Source organism: Chiloscyllium plagiosum, unplaced genomic scaffold, assembly GCF_037043375.1.
Source record: "Chiloscyllium plagiosum isolate Xiang-an unplaced genomic scaffold, Cpla_swu_hap1 HiC_scaffold_25, whole genome shotgun sequence".
In the NCBI taxonomy this organism is placed as follows: Eukaryota; Metazoa; Chordata; class Chondrichthyes; order Orectolobiformes; family Hemiscylliidae; genus Chiloscyllium; species Chiloscyllium plagiosum.
This window is the reverse complement of record NW_028270163.1, coordinates 19,251,636-19,276,809: the sequence shown is the minus strand read 5'-3', so window position 1 is coordinate 19,276,809 and position 25,174 is coordinate 19,251,636. Positions and strand designations below refer to the sequence as shown.

The window sequence follows — 25,174 nt, the reverse complement described above, 5'->3', positions numbered from 1 at the left end:
ATTGGCAAAACAGCTAAAACCTTCATGTCTCTCCAAGTATATTTAACGCGCCAGATATCCTGTTCTGCAAAATGTGATTGGATACTGGTTTTGAAATGGTTATGAAACCATTTCATGATAAAGTGAACAGTAAACAACTATAGTGAAATATAAATCAATCAAATTACTTTCTAAGCTAACATTTTGAGCTTGGATGACTCTTCATCAGAGCTGAACTGAACTGTGGAGGAGGCAGCCTTTATGCAATTGCTGGTGGGCAAGTGGGTGGAGAAATGGGTTTGGAGTGCTGGGGCAGAATGAATGATCAGAATGTGAGAATGGCAGAACAATGTTGAGTCTAAATGCCAGACTGGAAAGAACAGACAGTCCCCACTTGTGTTGTTGGAGGAGGTGAGAGAGAGGGTGACAGAGAACGTAACAAGCAAAGCTAAACGAAAGAGAAGGAATGGGTTCACAATTTGAAGATGTTCAACTCAATATTGAACCCATAAGGTTGTGAAGGGCCTAGGCTGAAGATACGATGCTGCTCTTCCAGTTTGCATTTCGTTTCTCTGGAGCACTGCAGCATGCCAAAAGACAGTCAAAGTGGGCATGCCAGCAAGGCGCTCTGTTAAAATGAATGTCTACGCAATCGTTGGGATCATGCTTGAGCACAGATCAGAGGTGTTCTGCAAAGCTATCACCTACTCTGCGTTTGGTTTCTCCAATGTCAAGTAGGCCATATTGGGTGCAGCAAATACAATAAAAAAGATTGAAGGAGGTACAGGTGAAATGTTTCTTCACCTGGAAAGTCTGCTTAGGCCCTTGATGGTGAGCAGGAAGGTGGTGAAGGGGCAAGTATTGCACCTTCTGCGGTTACATGGGAAGGTGCCATGGGAAGGGGGAAGGGGGGGGGGGGGGGCAGGGTGGTCTTATAGTCTTTTCGGATGAAGCAGCATTTCACCTGTACCTCCTCCAATCTTGTCAGCCAACACCTCCCTTCCCACAGCACTTTCCCAATTAACTGCAGAAGGTACAGCACCTGCCCCTTCACCTCCCCCCACCCCAGTGGGACTGTCTGTTCTTTCCATCTGGCAGTTAGACACAGCATTATTTTGCCATTCTCACATTATGATTATTTAATGTGAACTATCAACATCCTTTCTTTACCAGCACTCCAAACCCCACCTCCTCCATACTTCACTTCAGTTCTGATGAAGAGTCATGTAGACTCGAAATGTTAGCTTGCCTCCCCCCATGGATGCTGCCTGACCTGCTCTGATCTCCAGCATTTGTTTGTTTTCAGTTCAGATTCCAGCATCTGCAGTAAATTGCTCCTAAATTACTTTCTAAATTATATTTCATCAATCTTACCTTTCGATGAATGTTCTTCAGACTTTCCAGTGTATTCTCATTAATGTAGTCAGTCACTGGCCTGTCAAAAGCATAATACTTTTAAAACAAAATTAAAATCTGACATATGTCCAAGATAACTATAACTAAAAAATATTGTCTCTCATTTAATTTGCAAGGCTCTGTGGTAGATGTGCATGCATCCGGTCAATAGTCCGGTCCAGGGCAGTCCCCTTCAAATCAAATTGATTTATACAACTATCAACAAATTCATTGAAATATGAAGTGCAAGGAACAAACGACTAAAGAATTAAGAGCTGGATTTCAACTGAGCAGTAGTGAGTATTGTACTGCATTTAATTAAAAATCCATGTCTGCTAAATGAACATCCAGTATTCATTTAGTTTGAACAGGCAAACACTTTCACTCACATAATGGACCAAAGGATTTCAAAGGAATGTATTGATATACTAATAATTTTAAACCAAAAGTTGCAATGATTCCCCACTTAAAAAAGGAACGATTTGTTGCTTGACCTTTTAGGAAGCAGAGCTTTTTTTGAGTTAATCCGTTAAATATCTACAACTGCATATATTATTCAAAACAATATTCTAATTGCTGCTATAATATCTATTATTAATAATTGCGACAAAGATCTGACACAAAGTTAATTATTCCAAATGATGGTTTGATTTTATTAGCAAGCATACACATACAACATAAATAAATAAATAAGTCCAGAGTAATGAACACTAATCTCATACCTGTTGTTCTCAACAGCCATTTTATACAGCGCATAAACAATTTCTGCACAGGCCAAGACAGCACCATGACGAGTGTTCAAATCAATGCCTGTCGCTAAAGGTAGCAATCGTGGCAAAGCTACAAAACAGAAACACCTTTACCGTCAAGTAAAGCAAATCTTATGTAAAATGTGTGTGCAGCAATGCAACTAACTTATAACTGTTTCTTAATCATGCAAGTGAGTTCTCATTAAGAATTATATGTAGTCCTTGCAAGTTAAAATGCAACTGTATTTTCTTTTTGCTTTGTACAATGACAAAGATTAAAGGCACCACTTGATTCAGATGAGCCATATCCAACATACGTTAAAATAAAGAAACTGGATAATTAGTGGAAAAGTAGCTTTATATTTTCAGGACCATCTTGAAATCAAACAAGTTCCAACTATTTTTGAGGTACTCCCAAATATTCAAAGAGTCTGGTTAGAACAAAAAAATGGTAATGTCAGGTTTCATATTGGAGTCTGTCACAGAACCCTTGTCAGCATCCTGTATAGCACATGAATGGCTGTGCAGACAGTATCTCTCAATAATAGATTATCTCAACAACCAAATTTGGATAGACAGCCTGCAGTTAGAATAATGTATGCACTTCTGGTCACCTTATTATGAGGGGACAATAATTCATCATATCCAATGCGGTATAGATTCCCTGACAGCATCTTGTACATTCATGAATTGTATTAATGAGAATACACTGGCAAGTCTGAAGAACATTCATCCAAAGTAAAATTATAGCTATAAGCAGATCCTCGAACTACCAAACTGACAATGCTAAGAGATTTAATAAAGAAATCTAAAATTATGAAGATAATGGCAGAGTACCAAAAAACTATTTCCACTCGTTGGTGAGTATGTTAAAAGGTGATATAAATTTTAAATTGCAACTCAGTTAGGACAGGTGTAAGAGAAAATCCCTAGGAAGTGGATTATTGGAATATAAATTTCTTAGTGAACAGAAAACAGAGAGAAGGGACAACCAGGATAATTTCAACATGAAAACAGGCTATAAGTAGTGCAGCAATGCAAAGATTAGTTCTGGGGCCTTAGCTATCTATAATTTGAAATATGAGTGATCTTTTCTGAAGAACAAAAGAATAGCACTTGGAAGAAGTAAGAGCAAAAAAAACTCGAGAGATTAAACAGCACAATGTTCAGAGAACCCCACCTCAGGGACAATAGGAGGCAGTTAATGAGGCTTTGAGGTCTTTTCAGAATAAAGGTAGGAGTAATCTGATTGATTTGACAGGGTTAAAAAGTTGATTTTGGGCAGAATGAAGTTCTCTCAAGATTAGATTTGAAGGCTACAGTACTTTCTGCATTATTTGGTTGACAATCTGAATTATTTTTCAACTGGGACATCCTGTTTACTTAGTAGTAGTAGATGCTGCTACAGTATAAATCAGTTGTAGAAATAAGTGTACAGTATGGTCAATAGTCAGCATTTGTTGGAATCATAGTTTTCAAAAATACTATTTATTTCAAGATAAAAATCAGTTTTCTTGGCCACTCACCAATATTTGCCATGTATTCTGGAGCATGTGGAGTAAGATTATGGAGGGTCTTTGCTGTGAGTTCTCGAATGGCACTGTAAAACCAAAGAATTTATTCATTATTTTACAGAAGTTCATGCTTTAATCTTGAATGCAAACTACAAAAAAAAATCTTCTGGGACTCCCTTTCGCTAGAATTATGGACATCATCCAAAAGTGAGGTTAAAGTTACAGAGACTTTGAAGTTGCTCCCTTCGAAAGAATTAGAAATAACAGAGGCTCACACAGAGCACTGTAGGAAAAAAAAACTTCCTTTCAATGCACTAAAGTTATACATCAGCATAAAGTTACAAAGTTGCCAGAACAGGAAAAGCATCCATCACAAGGTAAAAGAACAAACTTTGTCACCATAATGTTGACTATTGAAGTGAATAAACATCTTCCAGCAAATTCCCATCAATTGCCTTCTCAATAGACAAGAAACAAAGTCAAATCTGGCCACCTACTTAGCTGAAATGGCCACCTGCTAAGTGCTTTCTCGAAACCTCATCAAAATGCCACAACAGGAAATAAAGTGACGAATCCTTACTTTGATGGCCTGATCTGCTCCTCAGGCTAAACAGTTACAGCACTGGTTCTAAATTCTGACACGTAATGGATCACACCCATGAAATTAATGTTTATAAGTTTACATTTTTTAAAATGTACAACAAATAAAAATCAAATTCATATATTTTCAATTAGCGAACTATAAGAAATCAGGGCACTCCATGAACTACCATTTCCTAATCAGTACGTAATCTTTCATCTGTAAAGCAATTCTATAGAGACAAAGGTAACAAAGATTGTACTCCCAATACAGAGGTCACCATATTCCCAAACTGATGTCAGGGACTGTTCTGGCACTTGGTGCACATCCCTTATCAAAGTAAGCCTTTAGATGGAAACAAATGCTAACCTTGACAAGGAGATGGACAGACAGGGAGGTAATCTTCCTAATTGCCTGGGATCTATCCTGTGTTCATTACTTAGAAGAATGCAAACAGGTGACTGACAGACAAAGCGTAAATCGCCAAGCTCTAGGATTACCAATATGTTAAAAATCTTCATTAGGAAACAAGGATCTCTTTCAGGTGGCAATCTTCATCAGATACCTGCCTTCTTCAGATGGAAGACTGCCCAGGAACATTGGGGGGAAACCCAGGGAGAGTGCTCAAACTGTTGGGCTAGATATCAGGAATCTGCCATCACGAGCTGAGATGAACATACTCTGTGCCAACCTTCCGTTTGCCCTCTAGTATCAGTGAACTGTCTTCAGTGGTCACAGATTGTATGCTTTTCCTATCAAGTTAGCTAATGCATTATTTCCAAAGTGCTGCTTCTTAATACAGTTTGTAGATGCCTATTTTAGGCAACAATGGCCCCAAACTCTAAACCCTACAGGAATAATTTGAATTCTCTCCCAAAGTAATACAAAATTATTAAGCATTCTTTGGGAATTACTTTCCAGTTCTTGCATGCTGAGGAACAAAAGAAATCCTGATGCTCCATATACTATGTATTTATCCCATCGGCTTTATCTTTTCACAGCACTTGGTTTCTTATTTCAGTGCACAGACAGTGGAATCTTACGCCTTTCCTGCAGAGAAACTGGTGGCAGGGTGGGGGAACAGAATCAGGCTTTCCTGTTTCACACGAGTTAAGACAATGGTAAGAAGGCTCAACTGCATGTCCTCGGATTTTGCCTGTCCTCGGATGCTGTCTGAACTGCTGTGCTCTTCCAGCACCACTGATCCAGAATCTGGTAGTTAACAGCGTCATTCCTTCACTATTGGTATCAACCCAGCAGCTGATGGGAGGTTTGGTAACAGGGCTGCTCCAAGGGTTTTGGGTGCCTTAGGCAAACTCTGGCTTCAGCATGCCCGCTCCAGCATTCAATATACAGAAATATGAGAAGAATAGAATGAAATTTTACCTTTATTTACTTGCCAAAATAAAGTCTAATTTAGTGCCCAAGCATTTGCCAGGTCAGACCAGCTTTGGGGGACGTCATGAGCAAATCCAGGTACATTTGCTTTTAGGTTGCCAGGCGGAGCTGGTGTGGAGGGATTGGGAAATCCCTTGTTCATAGTCACCAGGTCCCCCAGTGATGTGACCTCACATGAATGTTATATTATCAGCAGCCACCACCTCTACAGTAGCTGTGGTGAGTACTGAAGAGCTGTCATTCTCTGATTGGCCCAAAGCTCTCAGCGGGTAGGAATTCTATCCCATGGTCTGTCATACTTGGCCCGCAATTCACCTGTTAAGTGTTTGAATGGCACAAAAAAAAGCAGGGTTGCCCACTGACCAGGCAATCCCCGTTGTCTCCACAATATTCTGTACATTATTTTCCAGTGACTTTGATCTTACATGATCATTGTTTATTATTCCCAAAGGAAAAACTCACCTCTTCATCATTAGAAACGTAAATAATTGTGTTTTGTTTACTCAAATTGACTGACATATTTTTAGTACAGCTTATTCAAAAAGCACATATGAATTTCCAGTTTTACAATAACTTTCACAAAATATGAAAAATGCATATATGTTTTAATGTACAAATACTTAAAACATTTTGCTTTCTCTTACCAATCCCAGTGGTTAAATTTTCTTTGTATCAGATGATCGATCAAAGGTTGCGTATACTCAGGGAATCCAACAATGTAAATGCTGCAAAATATAAAAAGGGAATAAATTACTGCTTAGTGCAAATGGAATCTGCAATTGTTTAACAGAATAATAAGGATTATCCATGACAGAATTGGGAGCACATTATGAAGACTAGTTTAAATAATGTTATGACAGTATGTGCAAATGTTTCAAATCTATGGACAAACCTTTTACACTACTGATAAGTGCTTACAGAACAAGGGATTTAATGTGAACCATGAAACACAGATTTCATAAATATGTTGCCATAAATAATGATTTATGAACTGATTACAGGTTATCTGAAACTCAAGTCCCATAATGCATCATCCAAATATACTGTATTTTTTCCAATTCTTTTTCCTTTGCTGCTATCACAATGTGGTTTCTTGCTGTGGATCTTCTATACCTTCAGCAAACATTCACAATGATTTACAATTACGGTAGATCAAATGCAACTGAATTTCTTGATTTATTATAAATATACTCAGTAGTTTGTACGTATTGGAGAATAATTTGTACAGGTATTAGGCCAATGCTCTCCTCTTCCCGTACCGATTCATTTTCTGACACTGGAAATATATTAAACTTTTTGTTCAAAGTGCAGCAAATTTGCATTTAAACATAAGTAAAGAAATCAAGGGTATATGCAGATGAACAATATTCTACAAAAACACACATGATATTAACATTATGGCTGAGTTAGTTACAAAGGCAGACTTGTCAGCTGCATGTTTCAGATATGAAAAGTAATATTTAATAGAAAAAGCTTTAATACGTAATTCTACAATATATTGATTGTAACATAAAAGCAAATGGGAATAAAAAGATTGTGGTGGTTTCAAGAAGGAACTCTTTAGCAAGTTCTTCTTTTCACAAATGTTTCATGAATACCATGTTACATCTTGACATCGTAAACAAAGCTTTAAATCCTATACAGCAAGACTTTCTATTCCAGCTTCACTTTTGGGAAACTCTATCCTTTGAAGTCTTGTTTCCTCAGGATGGTGATGTTGAAAGCAAATTCAGCAATCTTTGCTTCTATTTGTATAAATTCATAAACATTTCATAATTATAATGCAAGGCAGCAACTTGAGCTGAGCAATTTAATTAACTCACCCTGTAGTTTTAATCTGACTACAGTTTGATCAATTGCTGACTCTGGATAGGAATGTGAGAGAAAGCATTGAGCTTGGTCTAAGCATGCTTAGCTTATTCATTAGAAGGTGCAGCGTATGCACAACTCTTGCTAGCGCGAAAACTTAGGTGAGACAAAATAAAAAGTGGTGAAGCAAGGATGGGACAAAACTTTGACCAATTTCAAGGAAACATCCTCTCCAACTATCTAAGACATTAAAACAGAGGTCATTATTAAGAAAGTAGGTATGGATAAGGACAAAATAGCCATTTTTTTATTCATTCAAATGATACCAACTGGATCAGGCTTCCATATCCGACTTCATCTATCATAATGGCAACGACCATCTCAAATCAGACAGAATCTAATTGTCATTTCTTGACATTCAATGGTGTTACTGTCACTGAATCCCCAATACCCTGGGGGTTACCATTGACCAGAAAGTAAACTGACTGACCATATAGATGCTGTGGCTACAAGAGCAAGTCAGAGGTTAGGAATCCCGCACAGACTAACTCACTGCCTGACTTTCCAAAGTCTCTTCACCATCTATAAGGCACATATAAGGACTGTGATGAAATATTCTCCACTTGCCTGGATGCCTGTAGCTCCAACAATACTTAAGAAACTTGACACCATCCAGGACAAAGTAGCCTGCTTGACTGGCATCACATCCACAAAAATTCAATTCATCCTGCATCAACAGTGTGCACCATCTACAAGTTGCCCTGCAGAAATTTATCAATGTTCCTTCAACAACACCTTCCAAGCCAACAATCACCACTACCTATCAGGATAAGGATAGCAGATACATGGAAACACCATCACCTGTAAGTTCATGTCCAAACCACTCACCATCCTTACTTGGAAATATGTCACCACTCCTTCACTGTTGTTTGGTCAAAACCAGGAACCTCTTTCCTAACAGCATTGTAGATGTACCTGCATCAAATGGACTTCAGCAGCTCAACAAACTTTTACAATGAAAATTATGGATGGGCAATAAATGCTGGCCCCACTTGCCAAACATACAATGGCTCTGTCTGTTTCATATTTATCCTTTGCCTTTTAAAATCTATAACTGCATCTGCTTTCAGTGTCTACCTAATTCATCAATAAATGTAAGAAAATCATTGAACATTATTAATATTCAAAGGTCCGCCTAGTGTAATCTTGCTAGCCATGTGGTGCTCTCATCAGACAGCTCAGACAATGAAAACATGTTGGATAGCTTATTTAATGAATGCTGGATTCAGAAACAGACTACCTGTTAGACTTGGAACTTGGCTTTGAATATTGTCATTATTAACTTAACGTTCCAAAATGCAGAAAATAAGGACAGATCTCAGGAAATGGGCAGAAAACTGAATGCACAGCATCCACACAAACTGCAACATCTTCTGGCAGTTCAGGAAAGCATGACATCCAGCAGTAATTGTTCATCTCTAATTATATGTTACTAAAAATAATTAATGTCTCACTTGGTCAAACCCTCTGCTGAACTCTGTCCTTTGCAACAGCAAATTTAACAATTCAAAATAATATCCTGATTCAAAAATCTATTTCACTGATATAGCAGTTTCAACTGAATAATGTTCAACTGAACTGTGCAAAAAATACATGACAAAAAGATGATATTAGGACTAATCTGGTAACCAGAGACAGTGGTTTTAAAGGATGTGGTGGCAGAGAAACTTAAAAAGAAAACTCCAGATTGGGGAACACAAAGAAAAGCACAACCAACTGTGCTAAGGCAAAGGCTGAGGTGATCCATTGATGGAAGAGTCAAAGGAACAGTGTTCAGGGCACATCATATGGAATAAGATTTCCTGAGACAGGTTGACAAGCAATCCACCACCTGCCCTCCCTTCCCTCTATTCTGCATCTGCGGGCCTTGTAGAATTCAGTTGAAGTGTGCAGATATAGTACTGATTTAATAGTTTACTGGTCAAAATATTGCAAGCAGCTAATTAATAGTCAGGCAGAGTCAGAGATGCACAGCACAGAAACAGTTCAGTATTTTAAAAAAACTAGCTACTTTCTGGTGGATATTGTTCTTCAGTTTTCTTAATTCAGCAGTTACTGTAAATAAATGTTCACAAAGTATAAAAATTACAAATACACATTCTGTTGAATGGTAAGTATTTATCCAAAGTTCAAGATGTACTTTTGTTAAGAATTTCACTGATTTATGACATATGGGTGCATTACATTCTTATAAGTGAGCACTGGTTTGAAAACAAATAAGCTTTGACGAGAGCTACTGATGCCAATGTCTAAATCTTCAATTGTGATCTCAACATGCACTGTCGGACATGATCTCATGTAGCTAGTTTCAAAAAAACATTAAAGGGAATTGCTATATATATGTTTATAGCTCTTGCATAAAAAGAGCTTACCCAAAACAATTTTATGATTAGTTATGGTTTGAAACTAGTCGGCAAGGTGTATGTAGTACAGTGAACATGGTTGACCTCAAAGTACACGACACTACTCATTAATTGCAGCACAAACAATAGCGTATTTAGTTAGTTCTGTTTAATAACATATATCCTGGATGTGCATGGCATATAAATAAACTAATTATGAACAGTTGCATGACTGTCTCTAATAATTCCACCCACCTACATCAATTGCTTTTAATGAACATTTAGCTCTCTAATACAAGAGAAAACCAGATGAAAACACATAATACAGCTCAGCGGAAAGAAACTTAAATTCTTTGCTAAATTTCTGACATTTCAGTCCAGCAAATCAACAAAGAATCAAAGGGCAGATTTAGAAACTTTCCTCTCCTACATTTATTGCAGGTTCATTTTTAATGTATGCCGAGTAAGACACTACTGCATCAAATGATATGCAACAGTCAAAAAATATTCAAATGAAGTCAGAAGTCACACGACATGAGGTTATAGTTTATTTAAAGTCACAAGCTCTCAGAGTGCTACTCCTTCCTCAGGTAAAGTGATTTATTTGGACACAAATTAAGTCAACATACTTTGTTCAAATATAGTTTTTTCTTATTATTAATTTTATAATATCACCCCTATATTTCCCATCCTTAGGAAGGTAAGGACTCTTTGTGGTACCATTTCGCAGATATTAATAGCCCTCCAGTGACTTAATCAGCTGTCTATTCTTCACAACAAATCCTAATACAGGAGACAAATACAATACAATAGAGAAGCAAAATATAATAACGTTGGCCTTTATTTCAAAGGGAATGGAACATAAAAATAAGGATGTCTTGTGAAAACTATGCAAGACACTAATCAGACCACAGCTGGAATGCTATGAATAGTTCTGGACCTCTTACCTAAGGAAAGATATGGAAACATTAAAAAGTAATTCAGGGAAGTTCACGAGGCTGCTCCTGGGTTTGGAACAACTATCTTATGAAAAGAGACTGAGTAGGTTGGGCCAGTGCTCATTGGAGATTAGAAGAATAAGATGCAATCTTAACAAAACATACAAGATTGTTAGCATACTTGACAGGGTTGATGCAAAAAGATTGCTGCCCTTTGTGGGAGAGTCTAAGACCAGAGGACATAATCTCAGTATAAGGGATTGCCTTTATAGAGATGAGGAGGAATTTCTTCTCTCTGAAGGTAGTGAATTTATGGAATACCTTACAACTGAGGGTAGTAGAGGCTGGGTCGTTAAACATATTCAAGGCTGAGATAGACAGATTTTTAATCAGTTTGAGAATCAAAGGTTATGAGGAAAAGGCAGGAAAATGGAGTTGAGGATTATCAGATCAGCCATGATGTAATTGAATAATGGAGCTGACTCGATGGAATCAAGAGGCAGCTTCTACTCCTCCATCTTATGGTCTTACAACAGCAAAACTCAAAGCTCATTTGTACTCAATGCTTTGCCTCTGCATCCTATCGTGTTATAATTCAACTGGCACAGCTGATGGAAATAATGGATGCCCAAAAGGAGAAAGTGATCCATTCCTCAGCACTGACCGAATGTCAGTATCCATGTAAGCATAACAGTTGATAAGAAAAATACAAGCAGCAAACCTACAAAGGGTCATTGTATCTGCTGAGTCAGTTTATCTCAGCTAGAGGATTAGGGCACTATCCTTGGTATATAAGAAGATTGCATGTTCCAAATGAAGGAAAGAGGTACTGCCATTAAAAATGGCTGCTGTGATCGATGTGTGCATCTGTTCCTTGAGTTATAGAGGAGGAGAAAAATAAAGTCACAATTTAGTACCTCCAATGTTATATGTGCACAAAGTTAACCAAGACATGACACCTCCCACACAAATAATTTGTCAATTTTCACCTTTTAAGGTGGGCATATAAGGGAGGATCTGTGTACCATCAGCAGATATGGAAGTAGAGTACATGCTACATTAGACAGAAGGAGGTTATTTGATCCATCATATTCACAATAACTCTTTCAAAAGACAATCCAATTAGACCCCTTACTTTTACTTTAAATTTAGGCAATGCTTTTCTCTTTCAGATATTTATCTAACTCCCCTTTGAAAGTAATAATAAAATCTGTAGTCACCATTCTATCAGTCAGAGAATTCCAAATGGTAACTGCTTATTTTGTTGAATAGATTGTGGTTCTTTTACCAAACATCTTAAATCTATGGCCTCTGGCAACTGACCTATCAACATTGTAAACTTTCAGCAATAAGGGGAATTCTAAATCCAAATAAGTGAGTTCCTTAGTGCTCAATCTGTACTGAAATCAATATTTTATATACTTTTGGTGGCAGAGAGGATGGTCATAAGCCTTGAAGCATTACCTAATATTCAAAAAACATTTGGTCCGATTTCCAACTGCAAAATAGTCAGCTGCAGTAAGTATCTCAATTCCATGTGGAAATGTACCCTGCAAAATATGTAAACAAAACTAATTACCCTCTGTGTTCAACAAATGATCAGAAACACAATGTAAATGCAGGTTAATTTATGACATATTTTATATAATGAACATATTTTCAAAGAAATATACAATACTCCCTGACATTTACTTTAAATTGCAGTATGAAAGCAAGAACGTCGCACAGCCCTTTTTAAAAGGCTAAGATAATCACACCAAGCACAATCTCAAGGAAGGATATACTTGGCACAGAAAATAGAAATTCCAATTATTAACACCAACTCTGAATAACAAAATGTATCTTTCTCCTCACCAAGAGTCCTGGGATTTAAAACATATAGTGATAAAACCTACTTGAGAAGGAAAAGAGACTCTGAGGTTAGCGGGAGGTAAAAATGCTAGTGTAGAACCTGAAGGGATACTGAAAGATTGTTTGGTTCAGGGATACCACATGAATATTAGAAATTAAATATACTGGACCTGTGCTATCAAAACATAACTGAAAACGTTGGAAATACTCAAGGGGTCAGGTAGCATCTACGGAAAAAGAAATGGCATGAATGTTTTAAGTCGGCACAGTGGCGCAGTGGTTAGCACTGCTGCCTCACAGCACCAGGGACCCAGGTTCGATTGACTGTGTGGAGTTTGCACATTCTCCCAGTGTCTGCGTGGGTTTCCTCCGGGTGCTCTGGTTTCCTCTTACAATCCAAAGATGTGCAGCTTAGGTGAATTGGTCATGCTAAATTGCGCATTGTCAGGGGTAAATATGGGGAATGGGTCTGGGTGGGTTACTCTTCAGAGGGTCAATGTGGACTTGTTGGGTCGAAGGGCCTGTTTCCATACTGTAGGGAATCGAGTCATATAATCAAGTCAATGACCTTTCATCAGAACTTCAGCCAGGATTCTATAAATGGAATCATCATGCATTAATGAGGAGTTCAGTGCCCCTAGACTCACTTGATACATTGGTAGGCAAAGATCTGTTGGACACCCGTTGTGCATCATGGAACAAGGTGCGATTTCATGTCATGACTGCAGCCCACATTATTGCTTTCTACAAGACAATCACAGAATCTTGGTGCAATAAGATCTTCAGCATTCGCCATTTTCCAGTTTAACTCAACAAGCAATTTCAGGTCCATCATTTCCAAGTTTGTAATCGACAAACCCTTAGATTGCTTCCTGGAAATCTTTCTGTACAACCTGAAATACTTCCAGCATATTTATAAATTGTTCAAAATATATTTGTGTATATAAGAAACAGTACCTGTCTTCCAACGTTCTCCTGGAAAGCAGCCTGCAGGAAAAAGATTTAGAAAAACAATGGCTGTAACAATATATCAGTGAAGTCATAGGAACAGGAGTAAGCTATTCAGCCCCTTCAGCCTGTTCCATCTTTCAATGAGATCATGGCTGATCTGTAGCCTAACTCCACATACTTTTGCATAACAAAAAGTATCTATATCTGAAGTATCTATATTTAAAATTAACAACTGACCGAGCATTTGTTGTGGAAGAGTGTTTGTGTGTAGAAGTACTTACTAACATCTTTCCTGAACAGCCTGGCGCTAGTTCTCAGGCTATGTTCCCTAGTTCTAAAATTTCCTAACCATTGTGAGTAGTTTATCTATCTTTATCTACTTTGCCTTTTCCTGTTATAATACACATTAGTTTGTTCATCGCCATACTAGGTAACATCATCAATGAGCCTCCAATGAAACTTCACTGAAGTTACCTAGTATGGTGACGAAATGTCTGAAAACAAACCTTCCAGCTCACTGAGCAAACCTACATCCAAAACCTCAACCTGAGCTAGAAATCTTAAAATTTGCTAACATTAGTTTAACAGTAGAAAAATATAGCTGAGTACTTTACAAACATTTTTTTATGATAAGCACTCTAAATAACAGTAGACCTATCAAATTGAAGAGTCTTAAACTAGTCCAAACAATAGACTTGGGAGATCATAATGGGTAAATCTTGTCATCATGGAGCAAGGAGACAGTCCATGTCACGACTGCAGCCCACAACATTGCTTTGTAAGAGACAATTAGAGAGACTCAGTGCAATGAGGTCCTCAGCATTTACCATTTTCCAGAATAACAGAAACTACAATGGACTTGAGTCAAATCAGAAATTATAGCCTAGTCTTTCCTCACTTCTAGCACCTGGTCAGACTAGTCTGGTATAAGAACTCATGGAAAGGAAGTATATCAGACTGCAGTGGTATCTTTACAAGCTTAACAGAGAGGCAGATGCTGCTCATCAATGCCTGATGTACAGACATTTGCAGCTGCTGGACAATTATAGGGAATTTTTTAATTTACTCATGAGATATGGGCGCCACAGGCTGGCCTGCATTTTATTGCTTGTTCCCTGGTGTCCTTAAGGTGGTGGTGAAGAGACACCTTCTTAAACTGCTGCAGTCCATTTGCTGTAGATAAATCCACAATATTCTTAGGGAGAGTATTCTTGGATTTTGACCCCACGTTGCTTTACATGCAGTGACAGCAATGATGAGCTGTGGTCTGAAACCTGGGAGCAATTACTTCTCGTAATGCTGCAATCCTGATTTAAGAGAACAATACAACAGCGTAACACAGAGTAATGCCCAATTAACTGGGCCACTGGGTTAAGGGACAGGACACTATACATACAGTTGCAGAGATATGAGATATCTTAGAATACACAAAATATACATTCCAGTGAAAAAGGACGCACCATTCATGATTACCTAAACAAACTAAAAACAGTATCAAAATGAAATTTTTAAAAAAATCTAAATCTGCAAAGATGAGTGGCACACCAGAACATTCGACAGAATTTAAAGAATAACAAAGAATGACCAAAAGATTAATAAGGAAGGAGAAATTAGAGTGTTACAGAACACAAACTAGAAATATAACAACAAAAACTAAAGAGTATCCAAAATGGAAAAAAAGAGCATGTGAAGGAAACATAGCTCCTCTACAGTGTGTCCAGGAAATTAATAATGGAATATAAAAAAATTGCAGATGCAATAGACAGTTCTGGTAACCCTGTTATAGGAAGGATATTATTAAGCTAGAGAGGGTTCAGAATAGATTTACCAGGATGTTGCTGGGTATGGAAGGTTTGATTTGGAAAGAAAGGCTGGATAGGCTGGGACTTCTTTCCACTGCAGAGTTGGAGGTTGAGAGGAGACCTTATAGAGGTTTATAAAATCCTGAAGGATATAGGAAAGCTGTTTTTCCCCTAAGATGGGGAATTTCAAGGGTAGGGGGCATATTTTAAAGGTGAAAGGAGAGAAATTTTAAAAAGCCCTGGGGGCAAATACTTTGCACAGAGGGTAATTTGCATGTGGAACGAATGTGATGAGGAAATGGAGGATGAGTGCACAGTTGCAACATTTAAAAGACAGATATATAAGTGCATGAATAGGAAAGGTTTGGAGGAATATGGACCAGGAGCAGGCAGGTAGGACTAGTTTAGATTGGGATTATGTTTGGCATGGACTGGTTGGACTGAAAGATCTGTTTCCATGCTTATGATTCTATGACTCTACGACACATAGTTTGTGTCTGTCTTAAACAGAGGACGCAAATAACATCATAGGAATAACTAAATATCAGAATGTGAAAGGGAACAAGGAACCTAAAACAATTAATTACAATCACCATAAAGAGAGCCCTAAGAAAACTGTTGGAACTAATATCTGACAAACAGCTAAATTCTAGACTGTTAAAAGAAGTGGTTGCTGAAATAGTGCATGCATTAATTTTAATTTTTCAAAATTCTCCAGATTCTGGAAAAGTCACATCAGATTGGAAAATATCAAATGTGACAACTGTATTCAAGAAAGAGGAGACAGAATGATGGAAATTATAGAAGGTTAGTTTAACATCTATAATAGGGGAAAATGATCAAATCTATTGTGACAGGGTTTATAACTGGAGACCTAGAAAATCTTCATGTAATCAGAGTCAACATGGTTATGCGAAAGGCAGCTCATGTTTCACCAAGTTATTTGAGTTATTTCAGGAAGTAACAAACAACGTAGAAAAAGGAGAACCAGAAGGCTTTTGACAAGGTGCCGCTTTGAAAGTTACTACACATACTAAGAGGTCATGATGGAGGGAGAAACATATCAACATGGATCGAGATGTGTTGAGCTGCCAGAGGATGTGGTGGAGGCTGGTACAATTGCAACATTTAAGAGGCTTTTGGATGCGTATATGAATAGGAAGGGTTTGGAGGGATATGGGCCGGGTGCTGGCAGGTGGGACTAGATTGGGTTGGGATATCTGGTCGGCATGGACAGGTTGGACCGAAGGGTCTGTTTCCATGCTGTACATCTCTGTGACTCGAATAGGAAGTGTAAATGAGGTACTTTCTCATTATGCCACAGAGATCAGTGTTTGGTTTTCAATTATCTACAATCTACATAAGTGACTCACTGAAGAGACTAACTGCATGGCTGATAAATTTGCTAACGATACAACAGTCGGTAGGAAGGTAGTTGTGAAGAGGACAAAGGAGCCTACAGAGATCTAGCAGGTTAAGTGATTGGAAAAATTTGGTAGCCGGAGTATAAAAGTGAGAAATTGTGAACTTGTCCATTTTAGCAGGAAGAATAGAAGTGCAGCATATTATCTCAACAGAGAGAGATTACAGAACCACAAGGTACAGAGGAATCTGGGTATGGTGGTACATAAATCACAAAATGTTAGTCTGCAGATAATTCAGAATGAAAATGGAATGCTGTTCTTTGTTGCAAGGGGAATGTAATATAAAGCAGGAAAATTTTGCTACAGCTCTGTATGATATTGGTCAGGTCACATCTACAGTAGAGTGTACAGCTTTAGTCTCATTATTTAAGACAGGATAGAAATGTGTTTCAGATCTTTCAGAAAGGGGTGACCTGATTGATACTTGGGACGAAGAGGTTATCTTAAATGACTAGGGAGGCTAGAAAATGTTAGAAAAGGCTATCTAATTAAAACACATAAGATCCTGAGGGGATATGACAGAGTTGATGTGGAAAGAATGTTTCCCCTTGGAGGAGAAAGCAAGAGACTTTTTCAAACAAGGGGCCTCCATTTCAGGTGATGGTGAGGAGGCAATTTTTTCTCTCAGTGGAAGTACGTCTTAGGAACTCTCATCCCCAGACAGCAGTGGAGAAAGGATCATTGAATAATTTTAAAGCAGAGCTGGATTGACTTCCTTGTTAGTCCAGAATATACGGTGTGGGTAGGAAAGTGGATTTGAGACCACAATCTGATCAGTCTTTTTTTTTTAAATGTTTGAGCAGGTTTGAGGAGTGAATGGCCTACTCTTGCTACTATTTCATATATTTGTTTGATCTCTGCAACTTTAGAGATCTTCAATCAATAGGGTGGGCTGGCTTGTTCCTCCATTTGCATCCTGCATTTCCAGGTGCAATCCTGCTGCAGTCTTGAACTTATAGTATTTAAACTTTGATATGAGTTGCACTCAGCATAAGACTTTATTCAAGTTTGTGCTTAAAATTTATTAAATTTTCTTCTCTTTACTACATCACCTTTCTCTCCTACCATTTCCTCTTTGATTCTCTCACTTTCTCTAACTCCATTATTGTTTTTATTTTTTGTTCCTGTGTTCATTCAGTATGTGTATCTATTCTGATGCACTTTGTATGGCATGTTCTGCTTGTACAGCACACAAAACAATACTTTTCACTGTATCTCGGTGCTTATGATAAGAATAAAGCAAACTAAATAAATAAAACGTTACAATTGAAGACTGGATCGTCATCTGACAAACCAAGTATTGGAACATTACAAAGAGGTGAAACTAGTACAACCTTCCGTCCCATGTAGAACTGACCTGTTCTTAGCATATAATCAGTATGATGATAAATTGAGCAGCTTATCCTGAAACATACAGGAATTCAATTTGCGTTCACAGCATTGCAATTAAGCGTTTCAAATCATTCAATAAATCATTTAAAATAATTGCAACACCTACTGCATGATGTACAACTAAATTAAGGCATAGCCAACACAAGTATACTTGCACAGCTTTTGAAGTGATCACTTAAAACTTCAACAGGTGTCAAACTTGGCCATGATTCATGCTTTTCCAAGCATTAACTATAGCAATGTGACTAATCAGAAGAAAGAATCAAAGATTAGGAAATGAGTTTCATTAAGGTGGAGCTGAAACTAGACCAGGCACCAGTGGATTAACAGGATAAACTTGACCTGCAATATTGTACCTGAAGAAAAAAAGTTCATAGGAAACCAACATTTCAAAAGAAGTTTTATTGAATTAGACAAGCAAGACAAATTAAATATTTGCTATGGTACAGAAATCAAATTTGGAAAGGCTCAAGTAAACTTTTTGTTTTCTATTTAATACTGCATTCTCTACTCCTGCTTTATGAACTGGTTGCAGAATGCCCTAAAAACTAAACTGACAGTTTTCTGTGATCAAACTATTTTCATTTGTAAAAGACATGTCCATTTGAATCTTCCTAAATGCTACATTGACTAACTCATTTAAAACAAGCTTTAAAATTATTTCAAAATATTTAGTTTCCACTACATGGCCTATTTCAGAAACGAACCTAGCATCTAATTTGACACACTATTTTCTGAATGGGAAATGCCTTTGACCTTGTGATGTCACTCTGACAACAGCTTTGTATGTAAAGCCAGTGAAAACTAATCAAACTCCTATCACTACAGTGTAGCCAATTATGTTCCATATTGTATTCCAACACGTGGTTGTATGAATATGCAATAAAATAAAACGAAATACAATTCAAAACAGATCATGGTCACCCTCTTTCATCAAGAGGTGGCATCGTTTATGCATACACTGTAACACAGATCATACTAAATACTTACTGAGGCAGCCCTTCGACAGTTAACATTTCGGTCAAACACAGCTGTTATCACCAAGGAACTAAAGAAAATAAAAAGAAATGGTGAATTAAATGATTCCTTTCTAAATTTTTTAAAAATCCCTACAGTGTAGTAGAAAAAGGGCATTCAGCCCATCAAGTGTCATCAATCTTCTGAAGAGCAGCCACCCAAACCCGGCCCTCTAAAAACCTATCCTCGTGACCCCTATTTTTATCACTGCTAATCTACCTCGCCTGTACATTCCTAGATAGTAAGGACAACTGAGTATAGCCTATCTACCTAAATTGTGCTTCTTTGGACTATGGGAGAAAACCAGAGCACTCAATTGTCACACAGGCAGAACACGCAAACTTCACACACACAGGCATCCAAGGACGGAATCAAATTCGAATCCCTGGTGCTGAGAGGCAACAGTGCTAATCACTAAGCCATCTGGCCACTCCAACTCGACATTGTTTGTTTTGCAAGGTTAGGCAACAATTATTTCCAGGATCCCTTCACACTTAACAACAAGGTTCTGTTTCATTGAGAAAAATAATTTTCCCACAATTTTGTGACTTGTTTCAAATACACATAAAATGATAAAGAGAAAAAATATATATTGATAATGATAGCATCTAATCAGAAGGATTTATAACTGAATGTCAAAAAATTCGGTGATTCTGTCCATGAGCTATAAGAAACTCACCACATAGGTTCCGACCACAAAAATGGCTCAAACCACGGATATAAATTTCATATGATCTTTCCAAGGTACACTAACTTGCAATTTTAATACAAGATTTAAATGCTGGATATCTGAAATAAGAAATTCTGGGAACTATCAATGCCTATGAAGAAAGAGAATCAACTTTTCAACTTGATGACCTTTCATCAATACTGGAAATGGTATAGATACAGCAGGTGCTATGCAAATACCACAGAGTCAGGGAACAGGGAATGGGTTTTAGTTGGGTCAGAGGCAAATGAAGGAGATCTAATTGGATGAAAGACAAAAACACTAAAGAGATAATGATGCTAGGCAGAAAGAAATGGTTTGCGATTTTTGAGAAGATTTGTAGGTCAGGTTGAGGTTCAAGTTGTAAGTTTGCTCGCTGAGCTGGCTGGTTTGTTCTCAGACGTTTCCTGTCCTGCTTTCTATTTGTGTGTCTTGGTCTGTTAAGGTGAGTGATATCATTTGAGAAGAAATAATATCAAAAATCGCAAACACCTATGGGTGCAATATACTCAAACTAGCCGGAAGATGGGAAACGTCATCCGACTGAGCGCCACCCGTAAACAACTGTATTTCCTACAGGAATATCTCAAGAAACAGGTATTACCACGATGTGTCAAGTACACATCACCTCTCAACACCCACAGCCAGAAGAATAGCTGAACAGAACAGTTGCAGAATGTTGTGAGAAATGATTAATGATGCCCACAACCAAATCCACAAATATGAACAGGAAATATTGCACCAAAAAACTTTGTACACCAACACGACTGACCAGGAATGGACAAGTACATTAGAACGAGCCATCAGCATCAAACAACAGCAGACCAAGACAAAGAAAAAACTAGCCCTACAAGAAAAACTGATAAACTCACACAAAAGAACACAGACAATTCAGAAGCTTGGATAAAGAACGTGTCGGACCAACCGCTAACAGACACGGAAAATGCCGTCCTAGTAAGGGGGATGAACTACAATTACAGAGTCACGGACAAAAAGGACTTACTAGCTGCACTGGAATCAATCCTGAAAGACAATGGACTTATGGAAGAAACCCAGCAGGCCATCAGACAGACAGCAGCACCAACACTAAGCAGGAAGAAAGAAGGGAACACCCTCAACACATAGAAAAGAAATGCCCTAGAAGGATTCAGAAAAGACAGAAATATTGTAATCCTACCAGCAGACAAAGGCCGCATGACCGTCATCCTAAACAGGACACAGTACATTGAAAAGGGGAACTCACTTCTCGAACATACCAAAACCTACCAACAGGTAGCAATGGACCAGATTCCATAGCTAGAAAACTGTATCATAGCATCATTGAAAAAACTCTACAACACACGCAAAATTAACAAGACAGATCTCCACAGAAAAAAACCTGATGGATCCAATATACCCCATTTCTACAGATTACCCAAGGTACACAAACCGAGGCCGCCCAACACCATCACCCCCACCCCCATAATGTCACATGTCAGGATATGTGACTAAGACCTGCAAAGAAACATCACCGTAATCTAGTAGAAGACTCATGTCACTCCATCCACTCCAGCCAAGAATTCCTGAACATCAAAGACACCAAGACAGAAGAGGGCAAAGTCAGGATGTTCTTCGACATAACGGCCCTATTCACATCAATTAATATCAGCCTGGCCAAAGAAACACTGACCTCACTATTAGTCGAACCAAGGACTCAAACACCAAGCAGCATTCTCAAGCTCATAGACCTGTGCCTCACTACCCAGTTCACCTTCAACAAGACCTACAAACAAATCAACAGGACACCAATGGGATCGCCAATATCAGGATTCTTAGCAGAATCAATTATGCAGAGACTACAACAACCCTCCAAGATTCAACTTAAGCTTTGGGTCCACTATGTGGATGACACCTTTGTCATCACAAAATAGAATAAATTAGAAGAAACCTACAATATCATTAACAACATCTTTACTAGCATAAATTTCACCAAAGAGGAAGATAACAACAACAGACTCCCTTTCCTAGATGTCACAATGGAACAAACAGTCAATGGAGAACTGCAGACCAGCATCCACAGGAAAGCAACACACACTAGATGCTTAACGACAGGAGTAATCATCCCAACATCCACAAACAGAGCTGCATCAGGACATTACTTAAAAGGGCCACAATGCACTGCAGCACCAGAAGAAAAATATCCATACAATGTTTTCAAGAACAACGTGTACCCGATAAGCACAACAAATCCAAACAAGAAGACACAACACGCCAGAGACTTTCCGCACATTGTCATACATCAAAGACGTGGAGAGGACGACCAGACTATCCTGACCCCTTGTTATCATGGTAGTAGATGATATACGCACAGGAATTTCTAGAGGCCTGGCATTCAAACCTGAACTCAATCAATAAACACATAAATTTGGACTCCATTTATCAACCTCTAAGAATAAGAACCAGAAATGATATCACCCACTTGAACAGACCAAGATACATAAATAGAAAGTGGGACAGAACACCAGCACTTCAACACATGTTACCTAGCATGGTGACGAAACGGCTGAGAAGAGACCTCCCAGCTCAGCGAGCAAATTTACAACCAGAAGGAAATGGTATCAGGACAAATTATAGAGTCATAGACATGTACAGCATGGAAACAGACCCTTCAGTCCAACCCGTCCATGCCGGCCAGACATCGCAACCCAACATCGTCCCACCTGCCAGCACCCGGCTCATATCCCTCCAAACCCTGCCTCTTAAATGTTGCAATTGTACCAGCCTCTACCACATCCTCTGGCAGCTCATCACATCTCGATCCATGTTGATATGTTTCTCCCTACATCATGACCTCTTAGTATGTGTAGTAACTTTCAAAGCGGCACCTTGTCAAAAGCCTTCTGGTTCTCCTTTTTCGACATTGTTTGTTACCACCTACTCTGGTAGCTCATTCCACATACACACCACCCTCTGTGTGATTAAGTTGCCCCTTAGGTCTATTTTATGTCTTTCCCCTCTCACCCTAAACCAATGCCCTCTAGTTCTGGACTCCCTGACCCCAGGGAAAAGACTTTGCCTATTTACCCTATCCATGCCCCTCATAATTTTGTAAATCTCTACAAGGTCACCCCTCAGTCTCTGACACTCCAGGGAAAACAGCCCCAGCCTGTTCAGCCTCTCCCTATAACTCAAATCCTCCAACCCTGGCAACATCCTTGTAAATCTTTTCTGAACCCTTTCAAGCTGCACAACATCCTTCCGATAGGAAGCAGACCAGAATTGCATGCAATATTCCAACAGTGGCCCAACCAATGTCCTGTACAGCCGCAACATGGTCTCCCAACTCTTGTACTCAATACTCTGACCAATAAAGGAAAGCATACCAAATGCCTTCTTCATTATCCTATCTACCTGCGACTCCACTTACAAGGAGCTGCACTTCAAGGTCCCTCTGTTCAGTAACACTCCCTAGGACCTTACCATTAAGTGTATACATCCTGCTAAGATTTGCTTTCCCAAATTGCAGCACCTTGCATTTATCTGAATTACACTCCATCTGCCACTTTTCAGCCCATTGGCTCATCTGGTCAAGATCCTGTTGTAATCTGGGGTAACCCACTTTGCTGTCCACAAAAAAGGTCAGTTAGCTCAGCTGGCTAGACACCTATGTAAACACTTGCCTCTCTTTAACACCATCCAGGACAAAGCAGCCTGCTTGATAGGAATCGCATCCACAAACATTCACTCCCTCAACCACTGATGCTCAGTAGCAGCAGTGCATACCATCTACAACATGCACTGCAGAAATTCACCAAGGTTCCTTCGACAGCATCTTGTAAATTCTTCTAGAAGGACAAGGACAACAGATACATCAGAACAAGACCACCTGTAACTTCCCTTCCAAGCTACACAGCATCCTGACTTTAAAATATAATCACAATTCCTTCAGTGTCATTTGGTAAAAATACTGGAACTCCCTCCCTAATGCCATTGTGGATCTATCTAAAGCAAATGAACAGCAGCAGTTCAAAAAGGTAGCCAACTCCACCTTCTCAAGGGCAATTTAGGCCAGCCAGTGAGCTCCATGTTCCATGAATTAATTTTTAGGAAACCATTGTGATGCCCACGATTTCTTTTGGATTCCTCCTGAATCTAAGGATTCTAGGAAGATTGTGACACTGAAGGAATTGCATTATATTTCCAAGTCAGGTTGAAGAAGGGTTTGGAGGTGAACATGCAAGCGGTGGCATTGCCATGGATCTGCTGCTCTTGTTCGAGATGATAGTGGCCATGGGGTTGGGGAAAAGCAGCAATGGTAAATTTCTGCAGTGCATCTTGTAGATCAGACTCACTGCTGCTACTGAGCATTGGTATTTGAAAAAGTGATCATTTGTGGATGTGATGCCTATCAAATGGGCTACTTTGACCAAGCTGGTGACAAATTTGAGTGGTCCCACGCAATCACTGACCTTTAGGCTCCACAAAAGTCTCACCAGAAGTCTCGACAGGAGTCAATACAGGGGTTCCTTGCCATCATTTTAAATTCAGATTACATTGCCAGAAAAGAAAGAGACATGTAGTAATATGCAAACAGCAGTCAGTTGCTATTTCTATCATGGAAAAGAATTCAGGTGGTCTTGAACACTCCTGAGGAGGGTGCGGCTGATTATAACTGGCAAGGGAATTGTGATAAAAATGCTCATCCTTCTGTTCAACCTCTCTCTCTAATGAAATGAAGCAAAGCTGGAATACAATGGCATTTAGTTAAAGGTAAGACTGAGACAGAAGTCACAAGGTATCTTCTCCTCTGTGAGGTTAAATAGACCCCTTGCGAATATTTCAGTGTATTCTCAGAGTGTTAAAAATCACACAACACCAGATTACAGTCCAATAGGTTTATTTGGAAGTACAAGCTTTCAGAGCCTTCTCCTTCAGCAGGTAGGTTGCTAGCTAGATCTGTGCACATGTACACCCAAGTCCCTCTGCTCCTGCACCCACTTGAGAATTATATCCCTATTGTATATTGCGTGTCAGTGTTCTTTCATGTACATCACCTCACTCTTTTCTGCTGTTTGTTCTGCATGGTGTCTGGCATTCTAAAGTGCTGCTGGAGCTGCATTCATTCAGGCAAGTGATGAGAAACCCGACTTGTGCCTCATAAATGATGGACAGGCTTGGAATCAGGAAGTGAGTTACTTGGCATAGAATTCGGACTGACCTCATGTAGCCAGTGTTTATGTGGCTGCTCCAGTTAGGTCTCTGGTCAAAGGTCAAACCATGTTGAT

The 25,174-nt window shown here is 38.8% G+C and overlaps 1 protein-coding gene across 1 annotated transcript in view; it reads right to left on the bottom strand.

Annotated features, from left to right (window-relative positions):
- Positions 1 to 25,174, bottom strand: part of tbcd (tubulin folding cofactor D) — a 287,792-nt gene that overhangs the window by 99,384 nt on the left and 163,234 nt on the right. Inside the window, exons 15-21 of the mRNA XM_043714487.2 lie at positions 19,175 to 19,232; positions 13,573 to 13,602; positions 12,229 to 12,314; positions 6,260 to 6,340; positions 3,650 to 3,723; positions 2,097 to 2,214; positions 1,354 to 1,414 (exon numbers count right to left, since the gene is read on the bottom strand). Coding sequence (XP_043570422.2) covers positions 1,354 to 1,414; positions 2,097 to 2,214; positions 3,650 to 3,723; positions 6,260 to 6,340; positions 12,229 to 12,314; positions 13,573 to 13,602; positions 19,175 to 19,232 — 508 coding nt within the window. The remainder of the gene's footprint in view (positions 1 to 1,353; positions 1,415 to 2,096; positions 2,215 to 3,649; positions 3,724 to 6,259; positions 6,341 to 12,228; positions 12,315 to 13,572; positions 13,603 to 19,174; positions 19,233 to 25,174) is intronic.